Source organism: Anomalospiza imberbis, chromosome 27 (assembly GCF_031753505.1).
Source record: "Anomalospiza imberbis isolate Cuckoo-Finch-1a 21T00152 chromosome 27, ASM3175350v1, whole genome shotgun sequence".
Lineage (NCBI taxonomy): Eukaryota > Metazoa > Chordata > Aves > Passeriformes > Viduidae > Anomalospiza > Anomalospiza imberbis.
This window is the reverse complement of record NC_089707.1, coordinates 4,481,522-4,507,395: the sequence shown is the minus strand read 5'-3', so window position 1 is coordinate 4,507,395 and position 25,874 is coordinate 4,481,522. Positions and strand designations below refer to the sequence as shown.

The following is a 25,874-nucleotide window of genomic DNA, read 5'->3' as shown; positions in this document are numbered from 1 at the left end:
ACTGAGGGGTGGAACCCCCCCAAAATGTGACACTGAGGAGTTGAACCCCCCCGAAATGTGACACTGAGGGGTTGCACCTCCCCAAAATGTGACACTGAGGAGTTGAACCCCCCACCAGGAGGTGCCACGGGGGGGTTTGGCTGAATCCCCCCCCAAAAAGTGACATTGATTCTTGGCAGGACCTGCCCCAAACGTGACATCGCGGCTCATGATGGTCACAGGGCTGCTCCGGGGCGGGGACACGGCCCTATAAATCCGCCCCAAAAGCGCCTTTTCCTCAATGAACTATCGGGGAGGCAGGGCAGAACCAGGGGGAAAAAAATAAAAAAAATAAAGGAGCAGGGACAGCGGAGTTTTTGTTCCGCTGAAAGTTCTTTTACCCTTCCCAAATTTTGGGTTTTTTTCTTTTTTTAACTCCTTCCCCCGCTACATTCCGGCTCAAGAGGCGACTCGGCAAAATGAAATATATTATAGGCATCGGAGGGTAAGTCCCTGCTAAAATCTGGGATATTTGATGTTTTTCCTGGTTTAATTTTTGGGCGGGGGGCGGGGGGGGGGGAGGTATTTATCTGGTTATAAAATAATATTCGGGATATGGGATTTGGGAGAGGATGCAACTTGATGAGTGTTAATTCGTGATGCTTAAATACAGCAGGGTGACATCCACTTTTATATATTTAATATAGATCTTAGTATATCCTTTGAGATGTACCTTTCTTTTCTGTATCCTTTTATATATTTTATAGGATTTAAAGGATGGATGCTGCTTCATCGGAGTTTTGCAGGGCAGCACATCCTTTCATACAGACTTATCTATATACACTTTATATCTATTTTGTATACTTGTGTTCTATACATACTTATATATACAAATTTATACTCACACAGACGTTTATATATTTTTAGAGCTACTTTTATCCACAGTTTTATATATCCTTTTATAGTTTTAACAGGAGGGATGCTGAGATGGCAAAAACACTCTCTCAAGTAAACTTAGCGTACAGAAAGACCAAAATAATTATTTTTAAATTTTCTCTGAGAGACGAAGAGGGGGGAAAACCCCGTTTCTAATAAAATGGGGTGGTGGTTTATAAAGGGCATTGATTTTAATTTTAAAAAAGCAGGGTTTAAGGTGTGCTCGTGCTGGGACGGGGTGAGAGCGCGGCGGGAGAGTTCCGGAAATGGAACAGTGAAGGCCAATATGGGTTATTAGAATGATAATACATTAATAATATGCGAACGAGGGATTTATTAAAAGAAAAAAAAAAAAAAGATAAATAAGGAAGTAATTCAGGGATTTTCCATTAAACGGGTTATGGGGCGTATGAGGGGGCGAGGGCAGCTCGGCCGCTCCGTCTTGAGCAGCGGGGCCCGGGCTGTGAGGCACCGGCCATGGCGGCGCTCCCCTCAGGGGCCCGGGCTGTGAGGCACCGGCCATGGCGGCGCTCCCCTCAGGGGCCCGGGCTGTGAGGGACCGGCCATGGCGGCGCTCCCCTCAGGGGCCCGGGCTGTGAGGCACCGGCCATGGCGGCGCTCCCCTCAGGGGCCCGGGCTGTGAGGCACCGGCCATGGCGGCGCTCCCCTCAGGGGCCCGGGCTGTGAGGCACCGGCCATGGCGGCGCTCCCCTCAGGGGCCCGGGCTGTGAGGCACCGGCCATGGCGGCCCCGCGCGCGCTCCCCTCGGCGCCGCCGTTGCGCGCGCGCGGGAAGCGGCGCGGCCGTTACACGCGGCCGAGCGCGCGCGCGCGCGCGGGGCGCTAGAAAAGGGGGCGAGGAGCGGGAGGGGTGGTCACAGCCAATCGGCAGCCGGGGAACGGGCGGGGCTGGGGGGTGGCTTCAGCCAATCAGCGGCCGGCGCTGGAGGGGCGGGAAATTCAAACGGGGGGGGCGCGGGAGGAGTTGGGGATCTTCAGGGTCAGTGCCCGGGTCCCCTCAGGGGCTCTTGTCCCCTCAGGGGCTTCCGCTGCCGGGCGGGGTTCGGATCCCTCAGGGTCAGTGCCCGGGTCCCCTCAGGGGCTCGGGTCCCCTCAGGGGCTCCCGCTGCCGGGCGGGGTTCGGATCCCTCAGGGTCAGTGCCCGGGTCCCCTCAGGGGCTCGGGTCCCCTCAGGGGCTCCCGCTGCCAAGCGGGGTTCGGGTCCCTCAGGGTCAGTGCCCGGGTCCCCTCAGGGGCTCTTGTCCCCTCAGGGGCTCGGGTCCCCTCAGGGGCTCCCACTGCCGGGCGGGGTTCGGATCCCTCAGGGTCAGTGCCCGGGTCCCCTCAGGGGCTCGGGTCCCCTCAGGGGCTCCCGCTGCCGGGCGGGGTTCGGATCCCTCAGGGTCAGTGCCCGGGTCCCCTCGGGGGCTCCCGCTGCCGGGCGGGGTTCGGGTCCCTCAGGGTTAGTGCCCGGGTCCCCTCAAGGGCTCGGGTCCCCTCGGGGGCTCCCGCTGCCGGGCGGGGTTCGGATCCCTCAGGGTCAGTGCCCGGGTCCCCTCGGGGGCTCCCGCTGCCGGGCGGGGTTCGGGTCCCTCAGGGTCAGTGCCCGGGTCCCCTCAAGGGCTCGGGTCCCCTCGGGGGCTCCCGCTGCCGGGCAGGGTTGGGCACACTCAGGGCTCGGCTGTTTCAGCGGTGTCTGTCCCACCGCGGGTCCCAGTGGCTCCCAGACCGGTTCTAACGCGATTCTTCCACCTCTGTCTCGCCCCGCTCCGTGCAGGGTCACCAATGGGGGCAAAACCACCTTGACCAACAGGCTCGTCAAGGCGCTCCCCAACTGCTGCGTGGTCCATCAGGACGATTTCTTCAAGGTGAGTCTCCTCTTCCTTGCAGCGTTAATTGTACATGCAGGGCAAGTCAGTTTTGACAGCTTAGGAGCCACAGTTTTTCTGGTTTTGTGGGGGTTTTTATATATATATATTTGATTTTTCAATGACTGGGCAGGTGGGGAGCTCCTGACCTTTACAAATGCCACAGGAGCTTTGCATGACCCAGCTCAGAGCAGTCACAGCAAAACCACCTTTAAGTGTTAACAACAGGTTTAAATTTAGTACTGATTTCAGGCAGAGGTTATTTACTGTGCTCTGCATGAATTATTTCCTCCAAATTGGGATTTCCCATGTTATTTTATTAAATTAAGAATGAGACTGCTAAATGATGCTTTAGGATTTAAGCACCTCTATGCTGGTTTAAATATGGAAAGAGGGTTTTATGGGGGAGCTTTGATAGATCTGTATCAGAACCCAGCTAAAATATTGCAGAGATTAATGCAGAAGACCTTCACTGCCTTCTGCCTGGGAGTGCAGAATGTTCCTAAACCCTGCACCATTTCATGGGAATGAGGATATCCATGGACCCCACCCCACGTGGAAGTCCAAGAGGTGCAGGAATGGACTTGGAGCAGTTGTGGGTCATCCCCAAAACATGAAGTGCTCCAGCCCCAGCACTGTGTGCTCAATCTGTGCTGCACAGATTGGATCACTTAGGAGCCTTTGGGGGAGGCATTCTCTTGGATTTTCCATAAAAATCAGTAACTTCTCTTTTGAGCGAATGCCAACACGAGAAAAGCAAAGTGCTGCTATACCCACCTGCATTGTAATTAGAGGAGTTCAAATACCTATTCTTTAAGAAAAATGTACATTCTAGCACTTATTTAACTACATCTGCACTTTAAAATTCCTATATGTTGATTTATAAAACTACGCCCTGTAGAATTTCGCCAACTTACAAACAACGTATCGAGGGATTAACATAAAAGTCTTTATCCAAGGTGGTTTGAGTGAGCCAAGGGAACTTCCCAGAGCTCTTGGGGTTGGGGCAAGCTGGGAATGTGAATGTTCCTGCAGCCCCAGGTGGGGCTGTGGCTGGCAGTGCCCAGGGGTGGTTGTGTGTTGCAGTAGTGGCCAGGTGCTGATGGCATCGGAGGGAACTGATCCCGCTGAGGTTGCAGCAATGTTTTATTGCTCACTATATTTCAGCCACAAGATCAAATAGAAGTCGGGGAAGACGGCTTTAAACAATGGGATGGTAAGAGCAGTGTTCCCTATAGGATGCAGTAATGTATATTCTTTTCCTAAGTATTTCTTTTTTCATTATTAAAAGCTTTAACAGTAAATTTCAGTAATTGTAACTTTACCAAGCTCAATCTATTTTACACTTTCGAGCCCGTGGTGTTTGATGGTGTTTGATGGTGTCCCTTTTTCCCACCCACCCCCTTTCTCCTGACTAGTGTTGGATTCCTTGGATATGGAGGCAATGGTGAGCACAGTGCGGGCCTGGATTGAGAACCCAGTGAAGTTTGCCCGTTCGCACGGGGTGAATGTCACACCTGGCTCTAGGGAGCCAAGCTCCCAAGATATCCATATATTGGTCATTGAAGGCTTCCTGCTTTATAATTACAAGTAAGGTTTGGAGAACTCTTCATGGTTTGCCAGGGAAGGTCCTTAAATCCCTCGTGCCGGAGCTAAAAACTCCTTTTTACTAATTTCCCCTTCCTGCCTTGTTCCGAATTCTCACCCCAGAGAGTTTCCTGCTGAAAAATGTAAAATTAACTCCTAAATGTAGAAGTGAGGTGAATTTAAGGTTCTGATTTGGGGCACAGCCTTGAACTCCAGGGGAGTTTCAGAGCAGGTTTTTTGCTGGCAGAGGGGTGCAGGCTTCCCCTCATCCCCTCACCTTGGTGAGAACAAGGCAATAATCCACTCACTGCCTGGAATCTCTCCTGGAATTTAGGAACTGTCCTCTCCCGTGCTTGCTTTACACTGAGCTTAGTGAGAGGAGCAAGCTGTGGCACAGACAACTCCCTGGATTTTTGTGGAGGACCATGGAATCCCAGAATGGTTTGGAAGGGACCTTAAAGCCCATCCAGCTCCAAGCCCCGTCCAGCCTGGCCTTGGACACTTCCATGAACACGAGCTGAGGAGTTGCCCTGTCCCAGATTTTGCTGCAAACTGATTTTGGAATGATCTAGGAAGAGCCAGGATTCCCAGCCCAGTGCCTGATCCTCCACAGGATCCCCTCTGATCCCCCTCAGGACCAGTGGCAGGTGTTTGGGTGGGAAAAGTCCCTGCTTGGGCCATTCTGACCTTCAGAAAGAAGCTTTCCATAGTTTTGAGTTAAAAACCCGTGAGGGAAGCACTTACCCTTGGGTTGTCTTCAACAGACACAAATCCCGTAGAGGCAGAGAGATTTTTGTGGTGTCTGGGGTGATTTCATGCTTTTTCCTGTCATTAAAAGTGAGATCTCCACGTTCTGTCCTTGTCCCCTGCCCAGACCTCTGATCGAGCTGTTTGACCTTCGCTACTACCTGGCAGTGCCCTACGACGAGTGCAAGAGGAGGAGGAGGTGAGAACATTCCTGGGTGTGCATCCAGTCCTTCCCTCCTGTCCTTTCCATTGCTCTTAGGCGTGGAATCATGGAATGGTTGGGGTTGGAAGGACCTTAAAGGGCATCTCATCCCACCTTCCACCACCCCAGGCTGCTCCAGCCTGGCCTTGGGCACTTCCAGGGATGGGCATTCACAGGTTCTGGGATGTGTTGGTGTCATGAATTGGATTAGAGTGGGAAATTCGACTAGAAGGGGAGGGAATTTGATGTGGTCAACTTGGGGTTGGAGAAGACCTCTGAGATGGAGTCTAGCCATGAACCCCTCACCACTGACCCCAAGTGCCACATCCATCCTTTCCAATCCTTTCCATGAATATTTCTTCTCCTAACACCCAACCTAAACCTCAGGAACGCCCTCCTGACATTCCTTTTCCATGCTGTTATTGCCAGTACTCGGAATTACACCGTGCCCGACCCCCCGGGCCTCTTCGACGGCCACGTCTGGCCCATGTACCTCAAGCACAGGAAGGAGATGGAGGACTGTGGGGTGGATGTGGGTAAGTCTTCCCCAGACACAAATCCTTCAGCCGTGGGGTTGGAATTTAAGGAATTGGGTGATTTCATTCCAGGAAACTTCCACTGTGATGATGCACGGTGATATTTGTACTCCCAAGTTGTAATCCTGGCCTACTTGGATAAATACTGGCAGTTTTAGAGCCAAGTATTCCCTTTGCTTTGTACTTTTAAGGACTCAGAGGGAACAAAAAAGTTAAAAAGAAAAAGAAGGGACATACAATGGAATAAGGATTTCACAGGCCATTGTCTTTTCAGGATGGTTTTGTTTTTCTGATAGAAAAACAAGTTGTCCTTTGGGTCAATAAAATATGAAATATTTAAAAACTAATCTCTCAAAATCTTATCCTGATGGGAAGCCCCAGCCTGACTCCCCCTTTCTTCTCCCAGTTTATTTAGACGGCCTGAAGTCCAGGGATGAACTCTACAACCAAGTCTTTGAAGATATTCACAACAAGCTCTTAAATTGCTCATAGGTGAGTAAAATCCAGAGGGTGGAACGCGAGGGATTGTGCTGGGAGCAGCTTGGATCTCACTCTTTTTCCCTTCCTCCTTTGCAGGGTCTGGGAAGATCCAGAAGATCCGTGTACAGCGCGATGTAAATAATACTTGGAAGTGGGAATGGGAGGTTTTTCTTGTGTGAACTCCTCTCCCACTGCCCTTTGGCAAGTCCCTTCTGTATATAATTGAAAACTGAGGATAACTTATTCCCACCACATGGACAGGATAGCCTCGGTGGGGTTTATTTTTTAACTATTTTATAGTCCACTGGCTTACAGAGAAGTTGCAAACGGCATTTTTATAGCAGAGCAAGTAGAGCTGGGCTGGGAAAACAAGAGAGCTCCTGCAGACAGAAAGGCTTCGTGCAAGGCTTGTTTGTAACATCACCAATTCAGTAAAAATCCACTTCAGTCTCCTTCTGAGGTCCTGATTCAATTCATCACTCAGCTTTATTGCAATAAAAATGGGTGTGAAGCTCATCCAAAACACAGCAACAGCCCCTTTTTCATGGGTGTTTGAAATTCCAGCCCTGGGTGGCTTCAAAGCTCCTTCCACGTCTCACGATGGGTTTGGGTGCTCACATAAGCCCCAGCCAGGTGGGAATGGCTCAGTTTGTGAATTTAAATCCATGAGGTGAACTGGGGGGCGGGGGGGTTTCTCAGGGAATGAGTAATAAAATTGTGCTTCCCTTGGAATCATTTCAGGCATTAAAAGCTAAAACATCACCCGAATTTCAGCTCCTGTCCATACAAAACCTGGGGCATGAGCACTGGCAGCTCTCAGGCACTGAAATAATTTGGCTGGGGGATCCCTTCCCCAAGATTTTGGGGCCTGAATTAGACACAGTGTTCTGGAAAAGCATCTGCTTTTAATTAATTAATTTTAGTTAATGAGGAATCACTCAAAAACCCACCAAGATGGGGGGGCTTGCAGCAGCCAGAGGGGAGCCAGATCCATCTCCTTGTCCTGGTCCCACTCCCGTGATTTTCCAGTTGTCCTGGGCAGGGATGCCGTGGCCAGAAAGAGCTCTGGCTCCTGGGGACACCCACCCTACTCGGATGACACCATTCCCCGGGCAGGGACACCCTGCTGTGACCTGTCACCCTGGATCCTACATGGAGCATTCCCCACAGCTCAGCTCTGGCAGGAACAGAAGATCCCAGGGGATGCAGCCGTGGCTTCCATGGGGTTTCCCCGTGCCTGCACGAGTTGGTTTAAGCTGTGCAAAAGCATTTGGGGTTTGTGAAGACTTTATAAGGGAAAAGCCCTCGCTCCCACCTCCTGCCAAACTCTGGGAAGCAGAAATGGGAGCCTAAAAAAGGAATTTTGGTGTCTGTCCACAGAGAAGGAAACATCACGGGGTGGTGGCAGCTCCAGCTGCAGAGAGGGGACTGGAGCAGAACATCCTGGTAACGTCACAGCGCCGGGGCAGCACAGCCCGTTCGTTCCCAACACACGTTCCTACGGACTTCAGGATCAAGAGACTCGTGAAATCATGAATCACACCCCAAATTCTGCTTTTTTAGAGCTATTTTGCTGTCATTTCGTGCATCCACGTGAGTGAGATCCCCTGCTGCTCCGGGGCCGGGGTGAATGACCAGTGACTTCCAAGAGCCTTTTGGGAGCGTGAAACCCAAACCCTCGGCAGGAAGAGAATCCAGGAAAGGTTTCTCACTATGTGACCTTTGCCTGGCTTGGGAACAGCTGGGACTATAGGGTTTCCATACATCCTTTCACCCACTGCCTCTGCCGACGGAGCTGGGGCTGCACCCAAATCCGCACACAGTGCCTGGATGGGGCACCCTGAAGCCTCCAAGCCCCCAGGTGTCCCCTCACGTGGCCAGACCCCGTGGCCGTGCTGGACACTGGGACAGCCCCAGTCACGCCACCTCCTGTGGGAGCCAAGTGCCTTGGCAGGGAACACCCGGGCAGATTAAATTATCAGCAGGTCCACGTGTCCCACGCATGAGGGTGAAACCAACACCTGCTGGAACGTCAGCAGGGACAGGGACATGGGGCATGGCCCCCCCGATCCACAGGGGCCACAGAAGAGTGACAAATCCTAAAAGGAGCAAATCTCCTGGGGCTGGAGCTGAGCTGGAGGTGAACCCACCCTGGCCAGCCAGGGGGCTGGCTGCCATCCACTGGCATTTGGCTGGCGATTCCCCCGGCTCAAATCCAGCTGGATCTTGGCTCCAGGGGGGCACAGGCAGTCGGAAAGCCCACAGTGCTCCCAGGGGAAACGAGCTCCCGGCTTCGGTGTTCTCCGGAATGTGGCGCTTTGGGACCTGGCTCCCCCTGTCCCCAGGAGTGAGGGGTCTCAGGCAAGAGGGGCTGGGGGCTCCTCCAGCCTGGGAACACCCCACAAACCATCCCTAGAATTCCCTCCATGCCCACAGCGAGCTCACCCACCAGCACTGGGTCTCATAAGGGAAAAAAAAAGCAATTCCCCCTCAAATTAAGGAAACCCCTCTGGGATGGGAGCACAGTGGAGGAGTTGTCACCATGGGGCATATCCTTATCCCCCTCCCAACCCCTGTCCCACCATGGCAGGAGCTGAGGCAGCTGCCCCGCTACACAGAAACCTTTATTCTGAGAAAAGGGGGAGCCAGGGCTGGGACAGGGGGACAAGGGCTGCAGCACCCTGGGGGGAATGTAGGGAGCAGGGGCCTCCCGGGGGGCTGCGGAGTGTGAGGCCACACAGGGATCAGTCCTTGGTCCCAGCCCATGCGTGGCTGCTGCTGTAGTGCAGAGGGGGTGTCTGCCCCCCAACCCCGCCACGGGGCACCGGGGCAGCTCGGAGACCCGGGGTGGGGGGGTGGGACAAACGTCCCGGAGCGCGGCGGCGGTGACGGGGAGCGCAGGGACACGAGCCAGGCAGGAGCTGCACGCAGGAAGCCAAACCCCGGGGTGGCACAGCCCCAGCCCCCCGAGGTGGGGGCTCCAGGGAGGCACAAGCACCCCCTGCACACCGGGGGACACCCGGGGGCGAGCAGGGGGAGCAGGGAGCAGCGGAGCCCCCGGGGCCGGCCGGGTTAGCGGATGCTGCCGTCGCCCTCGCTGCTCTGCAGCTTCTCTCGCTCGATGGACCACACCAGCTCCTGCACAAACTTCATCTCCGAGGCCACCTGCTTGGCCAGGGCCTCGTAGTGGTTCTCCAGCTTGCGGTAGCGCCGCTTGAGCCCATTGGCCGCCTGCACCACGCTCTTGGTCTCCTCCTGCGCCTGCTTCTTCAGCGCCTCCGTCTTCTGCAGCTCCTGGCGGATCTGCCGCAGGTCCTGGCTGATGCTCTCGTTCTCCTCTTTGTACCACGACTCCTTCTCCTCGTAGATGGACAGCAGCGCCTCTATGTCCTCCTGGAAGGACTTCTTGTTCCTCTCCAGCTCTCGGAGGCTCTCCTCGGCCGCAGCCACCTCCTCCATGACCTTGGAGAAGCGCTCGAAGTTGATGTAGGTGTTGTTGGGGGGCATGCTGGAGTGGGATTTGATGGTGTACTCCTTCAGGCGCGTGGTCTTCAGCCGGCGCCGCTCGGGCTTTTTGCAGCTGTCCTCGTTGCGGACGTTCCTCCTCTTGATCACCTGTGGCAGGGACAGTTGTGGCTGCAGCACCCACCCACAGGCAGTGACACCAAACCAGCCCCCACAGGGGTGGGAAAGCAGCAGAGCCCCAGCCTCGGGGGCTCAGGCACCCAAAAAGTGCCGATTCTTTAACTTCTCACCTTAATCCAAGGGTGCTCCAGGCTCTGGGCGATGGTCATTCGCTTCCTGCAAACACAACAAGGCTGGGATCAGGGCAGAGGCTTTGCTCCTCTCTCCCCTGTTAAAGCTCTGGAAAAGCAGCTTGGATGCTGTGATTGCCTTTGGGGTCTGGCTGAGCCTTGCTGCACTCAGGAACCCCCAGGCAGGGCCTGCAAACAGCCCCCAACCCCTCAAACTGCCTCCCAAGAGAAACACAGGCAGAGGATCCCGTGGGAGCCTCCTGACCCCACTGCGACTTCCCAAACCCTGAGCCCTGGGGGCCCAGCTCAAACCTTCCCAAACCCCAGTGGAGCTATGGCACCCTCAGGGTGATCCCAGAATTCACCCCACCCTGGCGCAGGCAGGAGAGAGGGAGCTGCCTGTACACAGCAGGTTGGGCAGGGGGGACTGTCCCCTCTCCCACTGGAACCCCCAGCTCTGCTCCCTGTCCCTCACTTGGGGTCCTTGACGAGCAGGCGGCGGATGAAGTCCTTGGCCAGCTCGCTGGTATTGCTGAAATATTCCTCATCGAAGTCGTAGTTGACAGCAGAGATGTTGGTCAGTGTCTCCTGCTTTGTCTCCCCCAGGAACGGGGAGGCTCCGCTCAGCCTGAGGAAAGAGTGGGTTGGGACACCCCAAAAAGGCTCCAGCCCGAGGTGGGGGGCTCATCCTGCAGCCCTGTCCCCTCCAGAGCTGCCTTATACTCACAGGATGTAGGTGATGACCCCAATGCTCCTGGAAGAGAGAGGGAGAGGAGGCTGAAGTCACACAGAGCTTTTGGCACGAGGGGACATCCACCAGCACGAGGGGATTGGCTGCTGGAGCCATGGCAAGGGGCTCAGGAGGGGAATCACTCACCACATGTCGGCCTCCAGCCCCAGGGGCTCGTAGTTCACAATTTCTGGGGCTTTAGGAGGAAAGGGGAGAAAATGGGTTTATTGTGGGGGAAGGAAGCCTGGCCCCATGGACACATCCTGGCAGCAGCACCAGAGTGCTGGGTGTCTCTCCAAGACTAATCCAAAGCTTTCAGTACCCCGAGGAATGCTCACCTACAAATTCTGGGGTCCCAAAGATATTCTTGAACTCATTCCCAGCCTCGATCTTGTGGGCGATCCCAAAGTCGATGAGCTTGATGCGAGGGTTTGGCACGTTCTTGTCCAGCAGCATGATGTTCTCTGGCTGTGGGGGGAGAGAAGCTGGCTCTGTCCCTGCACACCAGCCTGGGGGAGCTGCCCTGGGCTCCTCATTCCAGAGGAGAGGATGAGTGCCTCAAGATGGGACAGATCCCAAGCACCAGCCCCACTGCACTGCAGGAGTGCACTGACCCCCACTCCTCAGTGCTTATTTCCAGAGCCCACCTGAGAGCTCATCCCTGCTCCCAGAGCTGAACACGGGGTGTCTGCAGCTCCCAGAGCCCAGCTGGGGGCTCATCCCTGCTCCCAGAGCTGAACATGGGGTGTCTGCAGCTCCCAGAACCCAGCTGGGGGCTCATCCCTGCTCCCAGTGCTGAACACGGGGTGTCTGCAGCTCCCAGAGCCCAGCTGGGGGCTCATCCCTGCTCCCAGAGCTGAACACGGGGTGTCTGCAGCTCCCAGAGCCCAGCTGGGGGCTCATCCCTGCTCCCAGAGCTGAACACGGGGTGTCTGCAGCTCCCAGAGCCCAGCTGGGGGCTCATCCCTGCTCCCAGAGCTGAACACGGGGTGTCTGCAGCTCCCAGAGCCCAGCTGGGGGCTCATCCCTGCTCCCAGAGCTGAACACGGGGTGTCTGCAGCTCCCAGAGCCCAGCTGGGGGCTCATCCCTGCTCCCAGTGCTGAACACGGGGTGTCTGCAGCTCCCAGAGCCCAGCTGGGGGCTCATCCCTGCTCCCAGTGCTGAACACGGGGTGTCTGCAGCTCCCAGAGCCCAGCTGGGGGCTCATCCCTGCTCCCATTGAGGTGTCTGCAGCAGCCAGAGCTCACCTTCAAGTCGAAGTGGGCGATGCGCTTGGAGTGCAGGTAGTGCACCCCGTCCAGGATCTGCTTGAGGAACTGGGTGGCCTCCTCCTCCGTCAGGGATTCCTTCTCGGCCAGGAAATCGAAGAGCTCCCCTCCGGACACCAGCTCCAGGATGAGCACCACGTCGGTCTTGTTCTCGAAGATGTCGTGCAGGGTGATGATGTTGGGGTGCTGGATCTCGCGCAGGATGTCCACCTCGCGCTCGATCTCCTCGCGGCTCACGCCCCTGCGGCTGGACGACAGCCGCCGCTTCTTGATGAACTTGGCCGCGTACTCCAGGCCTGTCTTCCTCTCCCGGCACTTCCGGACGATGGCGAACTGGCCGCTGAGGAGAGGAGAGGAGAATTATAAATGCAGGTGAACCCGGTGGGAAGAAATGCTGATGTCCAACCCCCGTTCAGAAGCTGAATGATTTCTTTATTATAACTATGCTATAATACATTAATATATTATTTAAAGGAGATACTAAAACTACAAACCTGCTTTTTTAAACTATCATATCTCACTAACTCACAAGTCGTGCCTCTCTCTGAGAGTGCAGCCACAGGTGGATTGGATTGGCCATCAGGCTCAAACAATCCTCACCAGAATCCAACCAAGCAATCACCCCAGGTAAACAACTCTCCAAACACATTCCACATGGGAAAAAAGAAGGAGCAGAAATAGAAATTGTTTTCTCTTTCTTTCCTCTGTGCTCTTCTATGAAAAATCAGGAGAGGGAGAGGGAGAGGGAGAGGAGATCCTCGTTGGAAGCAGCTCCAGGATGGGGACTGCAGGATGCAGTTCCTTCCAGGAATGCCGTGAGCTGGGATTGCACGCCCTGGCACCAGCCAGGGTGGAGGAAGGAAATTCCTCCCAGCAATGTGGCAGCTGCCAATCCTCCCTGGGCTGCTCAGGTGCTGCTGTGATCATCCCCAATCCCAGCCAGGAGCCCCCAGGAGCAAATCCCAGAGCCCAGTGGTCCAGGGAGACCCTAAAGCCCTGATGGAGAAGGCAGGTGGAGGGGAAATTCTGGAAATCAGAGTGACTGCACCTGGACCCAAGACTCCTTTACACCTTTATGCACCCCTGGATCATGGCCAGGAAGGCTCCTTTACACCTTTAAACAGCCCTGGACCATGCCCAAGGACACGCACAGCCCTGGGGGGCAGAGTGGGGGCAGAGTGGGGTCCAGCCATGGGCACCACACCCCTCCCCGTGGCTCACAACCAACCTCAGCCACAGAGAGGCAAAAGAACCTGGAGCTACTCCTGGAAGCTCCTCTGCTTTGAAAAAAAAAAAAAAAACACTTAAGCGACCCAAAACGGTTTTGTTGCCCAAGTGCCTGAGGACGAGCCACGGCGTGGGTCTGGCGCGGCCGAGGCAGCGCTGGAGGATCCCGAGGCAGCTCCCCCACCGCCGCCCCTGCATCCCGACTGATTTAATCCCATCTGCGGGCTCTGAGTCACCCTGGATCCCTCCCACAGGCGCCGGGCCAGGCGCAGGCACCGAGGAGGGCCGGAAGCCGCCAACCCCGGACGGGAGCTCCACCGGGAGCAACGTTAATTAACGCTATTTTTTTTTTTAATCTCTGTCTGCTAGAGGTGCCTGGCTCCACACAGCCCTGGCCCTGCTGCCTACAGAAGGGGCACAGGGACACCACAGGGATGCAGCAGCCGGAGCCAGTGAAGCTCCCGGCAGGGGTGCAGCCATGGAAGCCCCCCCAGAACGCAGCGGGATGCCCCTCACCTGCCCAGCTCCTCCCCCATCTCATAGAAGTCCTCCACGCTCTCCTGGCGGAAGGTGGACATGGCTGCGGGGCCCTCTGGAGCGGGAGCCTCCCCGCTGCTGCCAGCGCTGGATGTCAGGAGCGGGGAGCAGCCGGGGATCAGCACCTGCGACACCGGGAAAAAGAGGGGCTGTGTCCCAGGAGCTCCCACCAGCACCCAGCACAGGGACCCCGAGTCCCCGGGGGATGCACAGCCCCGGGCTGGGCAGTGCCGTGCGGCAGCTGCGGCCGAGCCACGGGCTAGTCCCGGGGGTGTCCCCCGGTCTCACCACACCCCAAAACCCAGGGGACAGGGAAGGGAAGGGGGCCACAGCCTTTCCCTGCTCCACGGGCCCCACACCCGCCGTCCACCCAATCCTCCTCATCCCTTTCCTGGCCCTCTTCCCCTCCTATCCCGAACCTCCACTGACCCTCCCTGCCCCACAGGCCCCACACCCACTCCGCCCGCGATCCCTGCACATCCCTTTCCTGCCCCACAGCCCCTCCCCACTCCAATTCCCCAGAGTCCCTCTCACAGCCACAGCCCCCAATCCCTCCCCATCTCCACATCCACCCCATCCCAATCCCTACCCCTCCTTTTCCAGCCCCACGGCCCCTCCCAATCCCGATCCCACAGGCCGCACAACCCTTCAATCCCGAGCCACAGCCCCCCCCATTCCTCCCTTTCCTTCCCCACAGGCCTCAACCCCCACACACCCCTCCCCGCGCCATCCCTCTCTCCCCAGCCCACCCAGCCTCTCTCCATCACCCCTCTCGCAGCCCCTCAGCTCCCCTCCCGGCCCCACGTCGCCCCTCACAGACCCCTCATTAGCACCGGCCCCCCTTCCCAACCTGGGCCGCCGCCGCCGCCGCCCGCGTCGCCGCCGCCACATTCCACCACAGCAGGCCCCGCCCCTTCTCACACAAACCACGCCCAGCTCCGCATGGAGCCCCGCCCACACCGCAGCAGCCTCATGCACCCAAGCCCCGCCCACTCCCTGCCAGAGACCACGCCCCGCCGCTCGGCCTCGCGCCGGGGGTGGGCGGGGCCAAGGGTGGCACCACCCCTTCACCCCCACCAGAGGGCGCCACCCTCACCCTTAGGAACACCCAAAAAAAGTCATTTTCGTCACCATTTATCCAATTTTATTAATTCCAGTGGCACTAATACAGGCGGCGATGGGCACGACGGACAGTCACGCTGCAGATAAGGCATCCTCACCCCCTCGCTCTTCCCCCCCCCTTTTCCTTGTCCTCTTTAAGCACGCCCCACTCCCTTCCAGGCCATTCTGCAGCAGTACTTTTTTTTTTCTTTTTGAGTCAAATAAATACAGAATTGGGCAGATCTAGTGGAAATGTTTTAGTTACAATGGCAAAGATGAGTCATGTGCAACACAGAAACCTATAAGGCTTTTTTTTTTTTCTTTTTGTTTGTTTTCCTCATTTGAAGTTCTCAAAATCGCTATGAAACCCATTTAATTAACAAGATGGTGGTCACGGGCGCCTACCCCCTGGCGGCATGGGTGATAACGCTAATTAATTAAATTTTTCCTGCTCTCCCAGAGTTCCATGAGTTTCATTAGAGTTTGTCCAGGAAGTTGTCGAGGGCAGGGATTCCTTCCTTCAGCCCTTTGCGTTTGCGGGTCTCGGCCACCACCTGGCACGGCCGGCTGGCACTGTCGAAGGGGTCCCCGGGCAGGATCTGCCAGTGGTCGAAGACGCACTGGGGGAAGGCCTGGCCCCCTGTGTTGGACCTCAAATCTGCTGTGAAACCTGCGAGGGAAAAGACAAAAAGTGAGGTAGGACAGGAGTGGCCGTGGTTCAACGTTGTTTCCATGGATAGAGCACAGGAACCCAGAGATGCTCTCGAAAGCCTCCTGAGATCCCAACCAGTGTGAGGTGGGAGTGGAAAAAAGGCTCCAGGAAGAACTTAAGATCCTTCCAGTGCCTAAAACTGGAGAGGGACTTTGGACAAACATATGGAAGGACAGGACACAGGGAATTCCCACTGCCAGGTGGGATATTGGGAAGGAATTCTTGCCTGGGAAGGTGGGGAGGGGCTGGGATGGAATTCCCAGAGCAACTGTGGCTGCTCCTGGATCCCTGGAAGTGTCCAAGGCCAGGTTGGAGCAGCCTGGGACAGCGGAAGGTGTCCCTGCCCCTGGCAGGGGTGGCACTGGAAGACCTTGAAACATCCCTTCCAACCCAAAACATTCTGCAACCTTGGTCTCTTCTCCCAGGCAACAAGTGACAGGATGAGAGGAAACACCCCTAAGCTGTACCAAGGGAGGGCTGGAGATTTCTAGGAAAATTCCTTCTCCAGAAGGATGGTCAAGGACTGGCACAGCTGCCCAGGGCAGTGCTGGAGATCCCCTCCCTGGAGGGCTTTCAAAGCCCTCTGAAGTGTGGATGTGGCACTTGGGGACACAGCTCAGTGTCACACTGCTGGGTGAACAGCTCAACTCGAGGATCCCTTGAGGTCCTTCCCAAGGTTCTCCCCTCCCAGGATGGCTCCAGGACTCACCGAAGGACTCGTTGACAGGCAGGTAGGCCTTGACCACGAACATGGGGGTCCCGGCCACCTGGGTCTCCTCAAACACGTGGCCACGCTTCCTGTTCAGCACCCCGTAGATGCCTCCCACCACCTGCTCCGGGCACTGCAGGAGAGACTGGAGTCAGGACTGCACCCACCTGCTGTCCCCCCTTCCCCCGTGGGCTGGCAGGGGCTCCTCACCTGGATCTCCACCAGGTAGATGGGCTCCATGAGGCGTGGCTGGGCAGTGAGCACGCAGGCGTAGAGGCAGCGGCGGGCCGTGGGGATGATCTGGCCGCCGCCGCGGTGGATGGCGTCGGCGTGCAGGGTCACGTCGTGCACGTCGAAACGCACGGCGCGCATGTTCTCCTCGCACAGCACTCCCTGCCAGGGCACAACGGGGTCACACATCACCGCCCCGAGGCACTCGGTGTGCCCAGGTGGGGTGATGCTCACTCGGCTCGCAGGAGCTCTGTGGAAGCAGCTCCTTGAGCAGCAAGTGCAAGGGTCCACCCAGGAGCCACTTGACCTCCTTGCTGAGGGAAGAGCATTCAAACCTACAAAGGCTGGACTCTGGGAGGTCTCTCCCAACCTAAGGATTCTGTGGAGCACCAGTTCCCACCCCTGTGCCACCACTGCAGCATCCTCACGATCAGCTCAGGTTCAAGCCACAAGAGCTGTCACACATTTCTGGTGCTGAAACCCAAGTATTTGGCCAAGGGAAACGGTTTTTTCTTTTGTCTTGGTAATGTCAAAGAAGTTGGTGGCTTGGAATTTCCTTCAGATTGAAACTAAGTGGTAGACAGGAAAATGAATTCTTCCTGTTGCTGTTCCCAGTTTGTCAATTTACCCTGCAGTCCTCTCCTGTCTAATCCTGAAAATAATTGGTAGATAAGCAGATCCCTGTCAAGACCCTCAGACCACCTTTCCTCTTGACACCAACTGTGCTATTCACTGGATTGTCACATTTTGCTCCCACCAGAAAAAAAAAATACAGATGCATAGAGGCACGGATGCCACCCACACCAAGATGCCATCCCTCACCTCCTTGGTGGCCCACTGGAAGCCAGCCACCACGCTGTCCTTGATCTCGTTGAGGTACTGCACTCCCTTGGTGATGTCGGTGAGGATGTTGGGGCCGGTGCCGTCGGGCCCGAAGCACCAGATCTTCCTGGCCTCGGTGACGTCCCACTCGTACTTCTCAGCCAGGTACCGTGCCCGCTGCTTCAGCTCCTGCCGGGCCGACACCTCGCCCTTGTCAATGTCCTCGGCCAGGCCATCGGGGAAGGGCCGGGCCTTCATGTACAGCCGGTTGTGTTTGTTGGGGGACTTGGAAAGGCACATCACGTTGGACTCCTCGCTGACCGTCTCGCGGTAGGACACCACGGGATCTGATTTCTGCGGGGACAGAGTGGGGTGTGAGGCACCAAAGCTGGCCAAACCCCCACCCCGAGCTCAGCCAGCACCCGGCCTCTCTACCTTAATGGGGATGCAGGCGTGGTCCTCCTCCAGGTCCTTCAGGCAGATCTCCAGGTGCAGCTCCCCAGCGCCAGCGATGATGTGCTCCCCAGATTCCTCAATGATGCACTGGGAACACCAGGAACAGCAGGTGAAGCTTCAGAACGAGCCACAGCCACAAACACCAGCAACTCTCCCTCTGTTTTTTGTGTTTGACCCACAGAGCTACGTCTAGATGTACTCCCCACTCATCTAGGGGTGTCACAGCACCAAGCCAGGGTACAAGGCAGGGACCAACACTCAAGACCTCCCCAGGACTGGAAGAAGCACCCCTGGATCCATTCCAGCAACTCACCTGCACCATGGGGTCAGACTTGGCCAGGCGCTTCAGCCCCTCCACCAGCTTGGGCAGGTCGGCCGGGTTCTTGGCCTCCACAGCCACGCGCACCACGGGGCTGACGCTGAACTTCATGACCCTCATGTTGTGGGCGTGCTCGAAGGTGGTGATGGTTCCAGTCTTCACAAGGAACTGGTCCACGCCGACCAGCCCCACGATGTTTCCACAAGGCACGTCCTCGATGGGCTCCACGTAGCGGCCCATCATGAGAATGGTCCTAAAGGGAAAGTTGGATTAGCGAGGTTGGGAAGGGGAGGAGATCCCACTCAGCCCATAGCAAAGCACCTTGACAAGCCTTAGACATGAGAAGAGACCTAAGACAGCATCAAAATCACTCAACACCCCAGCCAGGACACACCTTTGAATTGGCTTCAGGTACAGATCCTCCTTCTTGCCAGGTGTGTAGTTTGGTCCCATGATTCTGACTTTCAAGCCAGTTGAGACGAGACCAGAGAAGACACGGCCAAAAGCGTAGAAACGTCCCTTGTCAGAGGTTGGCACCATTTTGGAGATGTACATCATCAGGGGGCCTTTGGGGTCACAGTTCTTAATGCCTGGGAGGGGGAGAGAGAGAGATGTATTGATGTATCTGGCACCCACCCCAAAACCCCAACTCAAGACCCGCACCCACTGTCTCAGCCTAAGGGTTTCTGTCTGGACAAGAGAAAATGGAGAATGGCTTCCCACTGACAGAGGGCAGGGGTAGATGGGATACTGGGAAGGGATTGTCCCCTGGGAGGGAGGTCAGGCCCTGGCACAGGGTGCCCAGAGCAGCTGTGGCAGCTCCTGGATCCCTTGAAGTGTCCAAGGCCAGGCTGGATGGGGCTTGGAGCAGCCTGGGACAGTGGAAGGTGTCCCTGCCACAGCAGGAGATGGGGCTAACTTTCAAGATCTCTTCCAACCCAATCTATTCTGAGATTCCATGGAAGATCATATCACCAAGAAATGTTTTCAACAAACAGAGGTTCACATGGACCCTCTGGCTACTCTGAGATTACTCAGCCAGCTCAGTGCTCCAGAAGAGAGCTGTGAGCCACTAAAACTGTTTGATCCATGCTAGAAAAGCTACAGACTCAATTCCAGACGCTCCTGAGCCGTGCACATGGAGAACAAACTGGTTACAGGCGTGCTGGAGCTGAGGCCTGGCAGCAAAGCAGCTCATCCTACCTATGGCAGCCTCATCGTCAGGGGGGCCCTCGTAGAGCAGCTCGCAGCGATACTTCTGGGCTGTGACGGGGGAAGGCAAGTGGATGGTGATCATCTGCAGCAGGGCATCTCCAGCTGGCAGCCACCGCCTCATCACGGCCTGGACAGAGCAGCAGGACCCAGTCAGAGTGTTCACAACAGGGGTTCACCTTCCCACCTCCCAAGTAGGTTGATGTTGACACAGCTGGAGCAGCACAACTGCTCAGCTGCTCCCCAGAGGACTCAGACCAGCCTCACCTTCAGCAGGGGTTTGCCCTCCTTGTCCTTGTCCTCGCTGTCCAGCTTGATGTCCAGTTTCTCAATCAGTTTAGCCGCCTCTTCTTTCTTGAAGTTCATGATTGCATCGAAAACCTGCGACAAGAGCAGACATTGGAGCGCTGCCGTGACCCAGTTTGGAGCAACTGCACCACTGCACCTGCAGAGAATTCCTGCTCCTCCTCAGCACCCAGCCTCCCCCCAGGAGACACAGCCCCTGTGCCCCCAGAGCAACCAGGTGTGTCAGACAGCTGAATTTCTTCAATCAAACAAGTCAGGTCAAAGTGAAGAAATTTTCCATCATCACGCACGGAACAGAAGCGCAGAGTGGGAGGCGCCGGCCAAGGAGGAACCCAGAGGAACTCACCTTGAAGATGGGGTCAAGGATGAGCTGGCAGAAGGTCCTGGGCAGTTTCTTTCCATCAGGGCTGGTGGCAGATTTGCTGAACTTGCCAGTAGCAGGGTCAAAGTATCTGCAGAGAGAAGGAAATCAGACAAATGTCCATGCTCAGGTCAGCTACAGACACACAGCGTGTTCTGCCTGCTCAGGGCAGAGCCAAGGGCTGCTGAGGAAGAGCCATTTCCTGCCCTCCCCCTGATCCAGCTTTCCAGCACTCACCAAAACGTAATTAACTCCTGTTAAATCAGGCACAACCACGCCCTCCCCATCCTCTTTACCCATCCTCTGCAGGGTCAGGCTGCAGCTATGAGGAGCTGATCTGGAACAGCACCATTCCCTCCTCACCTGTCTCCCCACAGCTTCTTCATCATGTCCTCAACTTTCTTGGCACGCTCGGCTGGGCTGAGCTGGGCATCTCCCTTGGCAGCAAACTTTGCCACGTACATCTCAGCAAACTGCTTCAGGGTGAAGGCCCAGCCGTGCAGGCCCGAGCCAAAGCCCACGGTCCCGAGCACCGGGTCAATCTGAGAGGGAACAGCAGAGCTGGGTCAGGGGAGCAGCCCCATCCCACCCCATCCCAAAAACACTCCTGTACAAAATGGACCTTCAGGACACTGAGATTCTGAAGTAACTCTGTCCCAGTGACCACCTCTGAGGCCTGGGACAGGCACCATTTTAGCTTTGCACCACAGAACTGGGTTGGTTTTTCTCCACTCCCATCAGGTGTGTACTCAGGTTCACATGCAGGTAGGATTCCCATCCTTCCCAGGAGGATCAGGAAGGCATGGACACCTCCAGCTTCTCCTCAGAACCTGACACCCACAGCCCTGCTCCCTTCCCAGGAACCCAGCAGCAGAGCAGGTGGGAAGGTAACATTAAAGACCATCCCATTCCACCCCTGCCATGGGCAGGGACACCTTCCCTGATCCCAGGGTGCTCCAAGCCCAGCCCAGCCTGACCTTGGACACTTCCAGGGACTGGGCAGCCACAGCTGCTCTGGGCAACAATCCCAGCCTTTATTTGCTCAGGCCTTGAACAGGAAATTTGGGAGGGGAGCCAGCGAAAGCCCCAAGCCATCCCAAGCCTGGGAGTTCAGGCACCCTCAAGATCCCTCTGTCCTCCACTTGGGACAGGGAATTCTCACTGAGGAGGGAGCTGCTCCCTCTCAAAGTATCTCAACCCAATCCCAGCGCTCAGAGCCTCCCCTCACCATGATGTTGCCCATGGGGCCGCTCTCTCCCTCTCCGTAGGTGGAGATGATGACGTTGACGTTCTCCACGATGCGCTGGAAGGTCTGGTACAGCTCCTCTGGCTCCAGCTGCAGCTCCAGCAGCGCTCGGTCCATCTTGTTCATCATCAGCACAGGCTTGATCCTCTCGGCGATGGCCTGACGCAGCACAGTCTCTGTCTGCACACACACGCCTGCCAAACACACAGTTAGTTAGGAATGAGTTATCCCCACCTCCAAATTCCCCAAAAAGCTCTCCAGCTGCAGAAAACCTCACCAGAGACACAGTCCACGACGACCAGGGCGCCGTCAGTGACTCGCAGAGCTGCAGTGACCTCTGAGGAGAAGTCCACGTGCCCAGGGGAGTCAATGAGGTTGATCAAGAAACCAGAACCATCCTTGCTCTGCTTGATGAAGGCCAAGTCGTTCTCAGAGAGCTCATAAAACAGAGAAATGGCTCTGAAAGAAAGCACAAACTATTAAAATGATGATCTGTGCTCAGAATCATTTTATCCCTAAAGCTCAGAAATGTTTTGCCCCACACAAACAGCTGCCACCACTGGAGGTGGCAACCAGTGCTGTGGTCCAGGTTGGAGTTGGTGACCTTGAAGATCTTTTCCAACCTAAATGCTGGGCTCCAGGATTTCCTGAAGAGTATTCCAGGGAGGTCAGCGTGCGAGATAACAGGAGCACAGGTACAACCTGTCCTTCCTAAACCGTAACATCCTCCAGAATCCCAACCTCCTCCAACTCCCTGCAGCTCTCCAGCACCCATAAAGGGTTCCATTCCCAAATCGTGGATTTAGGCTTTTCCTACTAATCCCAACCATGTTCTCCACCCCTATTCTGGCCCCTCAGAGTCCTCACACTCCCTGTGGCAGCACAGCCATCAGGTACACCCCGAGAGACGCTCCCAAGAGTCTCCGCACCACATCCACGGGACATCCAACAATCCTGGTGCTGAACTGGGAGGGTGAAGCTGCTGCTTCCCCAGCACCCAGCAAACAATTGCTCGATGACTGAGCAGAAGCTAATCAACACTTGCTCCACCATTCAAGACCCTCAGGAGCACAAGATGAGCTTCTGGACCAGACCAAAGCCCAACAGCAGCTCCTTCCACCTCCTGGAGGAGTCCAATCCCCTCATGAGCTCAGCCCAGGGAGCAGCAGGAGCCTGAGGGGAGAGCACTCACGTGGATTTGATGGTGATGCACCGTTCCTGCTCGTCCTTGCGGGTGTCGGTGAACCGGGTCTCCCCGGCCCGCGCCGAGGCGATGATCCCGGCCTTGCACACCAGGGAATCCGTCAGCGTGGACTTGCCGTGGTCCACGTGGGCGATCACCGACATGTTCCTGATGTTGGCCTTTTTGTCCATGATGGCCCGTATCTGGTCTACTGTGAAGTTCACCTTGAGGGCGGGGAGAAGGGGGGCTCAGCGCGTACCAAAACAGCTTTGGCAATTCCAAGGAAGCCGAATCTCCCATAAACAAATACCTGCCACGCTCACGGTGACACCACCTCTGCCTGGGTGACAACGCAACCCGCAGCAAGGGCACCGCAGCGGGGCTGCGGCACCAACCCCTCCCTGCCTCAGTGTCCCTCACGCCGCGGTGTCAGCGGGTGCAGGGCGCAAAACGCCCCCAAAACCGAGCCCGGGCCGGTGCCGGTGACAGTGACAGCCCAGACCGCAGCGTTACATAAGGCACGACCGGCACCGCAGCGCCCCGTGCCCGGCGCCACCACCGCGCTGCCACATCAGCGCGGCCGCTCCCGAGCCCCGCGGGGCAACGGCAGCCCCGGCACCGACACCGGCGGCTCCTGCCGGCCCCAGGGGTGTCACGGCCGCCCGGACCGGCCCCCTCTCGCCGCCCCACCCTCTCCCCGCAGCTGCGGCCCAGCCCGGCAGCACAGGCCGCGGCCGCCGCCGTGCGACCCGCGGCGCTCGCGGAACCGCCATCCCCGGCGATACGGGAAGCGCGACGGCCGTTCATCCCGCCGGGAGCGGCGGCGGGCGGCGGGGGCTCACCATGGTGGCGGATGGCGGCGGATGCTGCGGGGCGGGGGGGTCACGGCAATGGCGGCGGCTCGGCCCTGTCTCGCTGGCGAGCGCAGAGCGGGCGGAAGAGAGCGCTGACGTCAGCCGGCGCCCTCTTATAGGGCGGTGCCGCCGAGGGGCGGGGCCCGCACCGAGCGCGTGCGCGGCCGCGCCGCTCTACCCCGCGGACTCTATGGTCAGGAGGCTGGTCCGCCTCGCCGGCACCACGTGGGTGTGACCGCGGCTGCACCGGGACTGCAGCGAGGCGACACCGGGGGAACAGCGACCGACAGCGACAGCCCCGCCCCGCCCGGGCTTCAGCGGGAGGAAAGTCCGCCCCTCCCGCTGCCGGTGTAGGAACCGGCTCGGGGCAGCGGGCTCGATGAGGCCGCCCTCGGAGCGGTATCACCGAGCGGCGGGCGAGCGCGGGAGCCCGGCCACTAGGAGAAGGCGGTAGGGCCGAGCCTGGTGACAGGCAGCGGTCCGGGACACCGGTGGGTCCGGGACACCGGTGGGTCCGGCCCGCCCCGCCCCGGTCCCGCAGGGTGCGCGCAGTGCGCATGCTCCGGGCGGGCCGGTGCTGCAGCGCCCCCCGCGGGCGGGGAGGAGCGCGGGGGCACCGGCAGCGGCAGCGGCAGCGGCCGGACCCCCCCCGCCGGGCCCGGTGTCACCGGGCCGGCACGGAGCCGCAGAGCTCGGGCTCCGAGCCGTCCCTGTGCGCCCTTAGAGCCCACAGAAATCACGGAGAGAATGGTTTGGGTCGGAAGGGACATGGAGGAACATCCAGTGCCATGGCGGGGACACCTTCCACCGTCCCAGGCTGGCCTCGGGCACTGCCGGGGATCCAGGGGCAGCCACAGCTGCTCTGGGAATTCCATCCCAGCCCCTCCCCACCCTCCCAGGCAGGAATTGCTTCCCAATAGCCCACCCATCCCTGCCCTCTGGCAGTGGAAGCCATTCCCTGTGTCCTGTCCCTCCATCCCTTGTCCGAAGTCTCTCTTCCCATATTTCTTTTGGGGTCCCTTCAGGTCCTGAAGGCCACAGTGAGCTCGCCCAAAACTTCTCTTCTCCAGGCTGGACAATCCCAGTTCGGTCACTGGCAGCTCCCAAATTCCCAGCACATTCCCAGGCTGCCCGTGTGAGGCAGGGACAGGCAGGACGGCCATGGGGCTGCACCCAGGATGGATTTGGGCCCCGCTGTCCCACCGTGACAGGATGAATTATCAGCCTTTGGGGTTTCCACAGCAATCTGGGGGATTTTTAACACCGACCCTGGCTTTTGCCAGCCTAGAAGGGAAAACTGGGAAACCTGATGAGCATCCTGCTCTTCCTGAGAAGCTGTTAATAGTCTTTTTGTTTAATTAGTACGTGAGGTCGATGGCAAGGAGAGGAAAGTGCTGGAAAACCTTTCCCAGTGCAGCGTTTCACCCCAAACACTGGAGTTACCCTGAAATCATCCAGTCCAACCCCAACAACCCCACCCTGTCCCAGAGGGTTTTCCAAAGGCTCCTGGAGCTCTGGCAGGGTTGGAATGTGCCCGTTCCCTGGGGAGACTGGGCAGTGCCCACCACCCTCAGAGGCAGAACCTTTCCCTGATCTCCATCCCAAATCCCTGAACCTTTCCCTGATCTCCATCCCCAATCCCAGAACCTTTCCCTGATCTCCATCCCAAATCCCAGAACCTTTCCCTGATCTCCATCCTAAAGCCCTGAACCTTTCCCTGATCTCCATCCCAAATCCCTGAACCTTTCCCTGATCTCCATCCCCAATCCCAGAACCTTTCCCTGATCTCCATCCCAAATCCCTGAACCTTTCCCTGATCTCCATCCCAAATCCCAGAACCTTTCCCTGATCTCCATCCCAAATCCCAGAACCTTTCCCTGATCTCCATCCTAAAGCCCTGAACCTTTCCCTGATCTCCATCCCAAATCCCTGAACCTTTCCCTGATCTCCATCCCCAATCCCAGAACCTTTCCCTGATCTCCATCCCAAATCCCAGAACCTTTCCCTGATCTCCATCCCAAATCCCTGAACCTTTCCCTGATCTCCATCCCCAATCCCAGAACCTTTCCCTGATCTCCATCCTAAAGCCCTGAACCTTTCCCTGATCTCCATCCCAAAGCCATGAACCTTTCCCTGATCTCCATCCCAAATCCCAGAACCTTTCCCTGATCTCCATCCTAAAGCCCAGAACCTTTCCCTGATCTCCATCCCAAATCCCTGGCACAGCTCCAGCTGTTCCCTGGCTCGTGTCCCTGCTCCCAGAGCAGAGATCAGAGCTGCCCGCCGGGAAAAAGCTGCAAACTGCAATGTATTTATTATTCTCATTACCATTATTAGTATAATTATGGCTATTACACGGAAGGCATTTTTAATCAGCGGTGGGTTCAGCCGCAGAAGGGGGCACAAACACTGACTGGAGAAGAAAGGCTCGGGGGTCTTTGGGACGTCGCTGCCACAGGGCGAATTTTGGCCAGGAGATCCCCCCCTGCCCAGCCCTTCCCCGGGAACCA

The 25,874-nt window shown here is 57.1% G+C and overlaps 3 protein-coding genes, 1 long non-coding RNA gene and 1 other non-coding gene across 5 annotated transcripts in view; 1 reads left to right on the top strand and 4 right to left on the bottom strand.

The window, feature by feature from the left end:
* The window catches only part of LOC137463017 (uncharacterized), a 158,613-nt gene that overhangs the window by 121,358 nt on the left and 11,381 nt on the right, over window positions 1-25,874 (bottom strand). The gene's annotated exons all lie outside the window — the stretch shown is intronic.
* NMRK2 (nicotinamide riboside kinase 2) lies at window positions 296-6,857 on the top strand. The gene is made up of 8 exons (XM_068173867.1): window positions 296-484; window positions 2,692-2,782; window positions 3,950-3,998; window positions 4,201-4,372; window positions 5,244-5,315; window positions 5,748-5,854; window positions 6,261-6,346; window positions 6,431-6,857. Exons 1-7 carry the CDS (start codon window positions 459-461, stop codon window positions 6,344-6,346), a joined length of 603 nt encoding a protein of 200 aa, XP_068029968.1. The 5' UTR covers window positions 296-458; the 3' UTR covers window positions 6,431-6,857.
* DAPK3 (death associated protein kinase 3) lies at window positions 6,571-14,820 on the bottom strand. The gene is made up of 9 exons (XM_068173866.1): window positions 14,703-14,820; window positions 13,832-13,977; window positions 12,068-12,428; window positions 11,158-11,287; window positions 10,967-11,015; window positions 10,817-10,843; window positions 10,565-10,717; window positions 10,090-10,135; window positions 6,571-9,949 (listed from the first exon to the last, which is right to left on the bottom strand). The coding sequence occupies exons 2-9, from the start codon at window positions 13,891-13,893 to the stop codon at window positions 9,407-9,409; spliced, it is 1,371 nt and encodes a 456-aa protein (XP_068029967.1). The 5' UTR covers window positions 13,894-13,977; window positions 14,703-14,820; the 3' UTR covers window positions 6,571-9,406.
* Window positions 14,974-23,536, bottom strand: EEF2 (eukaryotic translation elongation factor 2). Its single transcript, XM_068173865.1, has 15 exons — window positions 23,353-23,536; window positions 22,520-22,734; window positions 21,605-21,786; window positions 21,310-21,521; window positions 20,445-20,623; window positions 20,067-20,172; window positions 19,682-19,795; window positions 19,406-19,544; window positions 18,597-18,792; window positions 18,197-18,455; window positions 17,863-17,970; window positions 17,428-17,781; window positions 16,585-16,767; window positions 16,375-16,507; window positions 14,974-15,623 (listed from the first exon to the last, which is right to left on the bottom strand). Exons 1-15 carry the CDS (start codon window positions 23,353-23,355, stop codon window positions 15,430-15,432), a joined length of 2,577 nt encoding a protein of 858 aa, XP_068029966.1. The 5' UTR covers window positions 23,356-23,536; the 3' UTR covers window positions 14,974-15,429.
* LOC137463221 (small nucleolar RNA SNORD37) lies at window positions 19,941-20,009 on the bottom strand. Its single transcript, XR_010993863.1, has one exon. It is a non-coding gene; the product is annotated as a small nucleolar RNA SNORD37 (small nucleolar RNA).

Coding starts and splice junctions, on each gene's coding strand:
- NMRK2 (XM_068173867.1), top strand. CDS start 459: ATGAAATATATTATAGGCATCGGAGG. Junction 3,999..4,200: donor CGGCTTTAAACAATGGGATG/GTAAGAGCAGTG, acceptor TCTCCTGACTAG/TGTTGGATTCCTTGGATATG. Junction 5,855..6,260: donor GGACTGTGGGGTGGATGTGG/GTAAGTCTTCCC, acceptor TTCTTCTCCCAG/TTTATTTAGACGGCCTGAAG.
- DAPK3 (XM_068173866.1), bottom strand. CDS start 13,893: ATGTCCACCTTCCGCCAGGAGAGCGTGGAGGACTTCTATGAGATGGGG. Junction 10,844..10,966: donor GGGCTGGAGGCCGACATGTG/GTGAGTGATTCC, acceptor TCTCTCTTCCAG/GAGCATTGGGGTCATCACCT. Junction 10,718..10,816: donor GGGGTCATCACCTACATCCT/GTGAGTATAAGG, acceptor CTCTTTCCTCAG/GCTGAGCGGAGCCTCCCCGT.
- EEF2 (XM_068173865.1), bottom strand. Junction 21,787..22,519: donor TGCATCACCATCAAATCCAC/GTGAGTGCTCTC, acceptor GCTTTCTTTCAG/AGCCATTTCTCTGTTTTATG. Junction 19,545..19,681: donor AGGGCAAACCCCTGCTGAAG/GTGAGGCTGGTC, acceptor TGCTCTGTCCAG/GCCGTGATGAGGCGGTGGCT.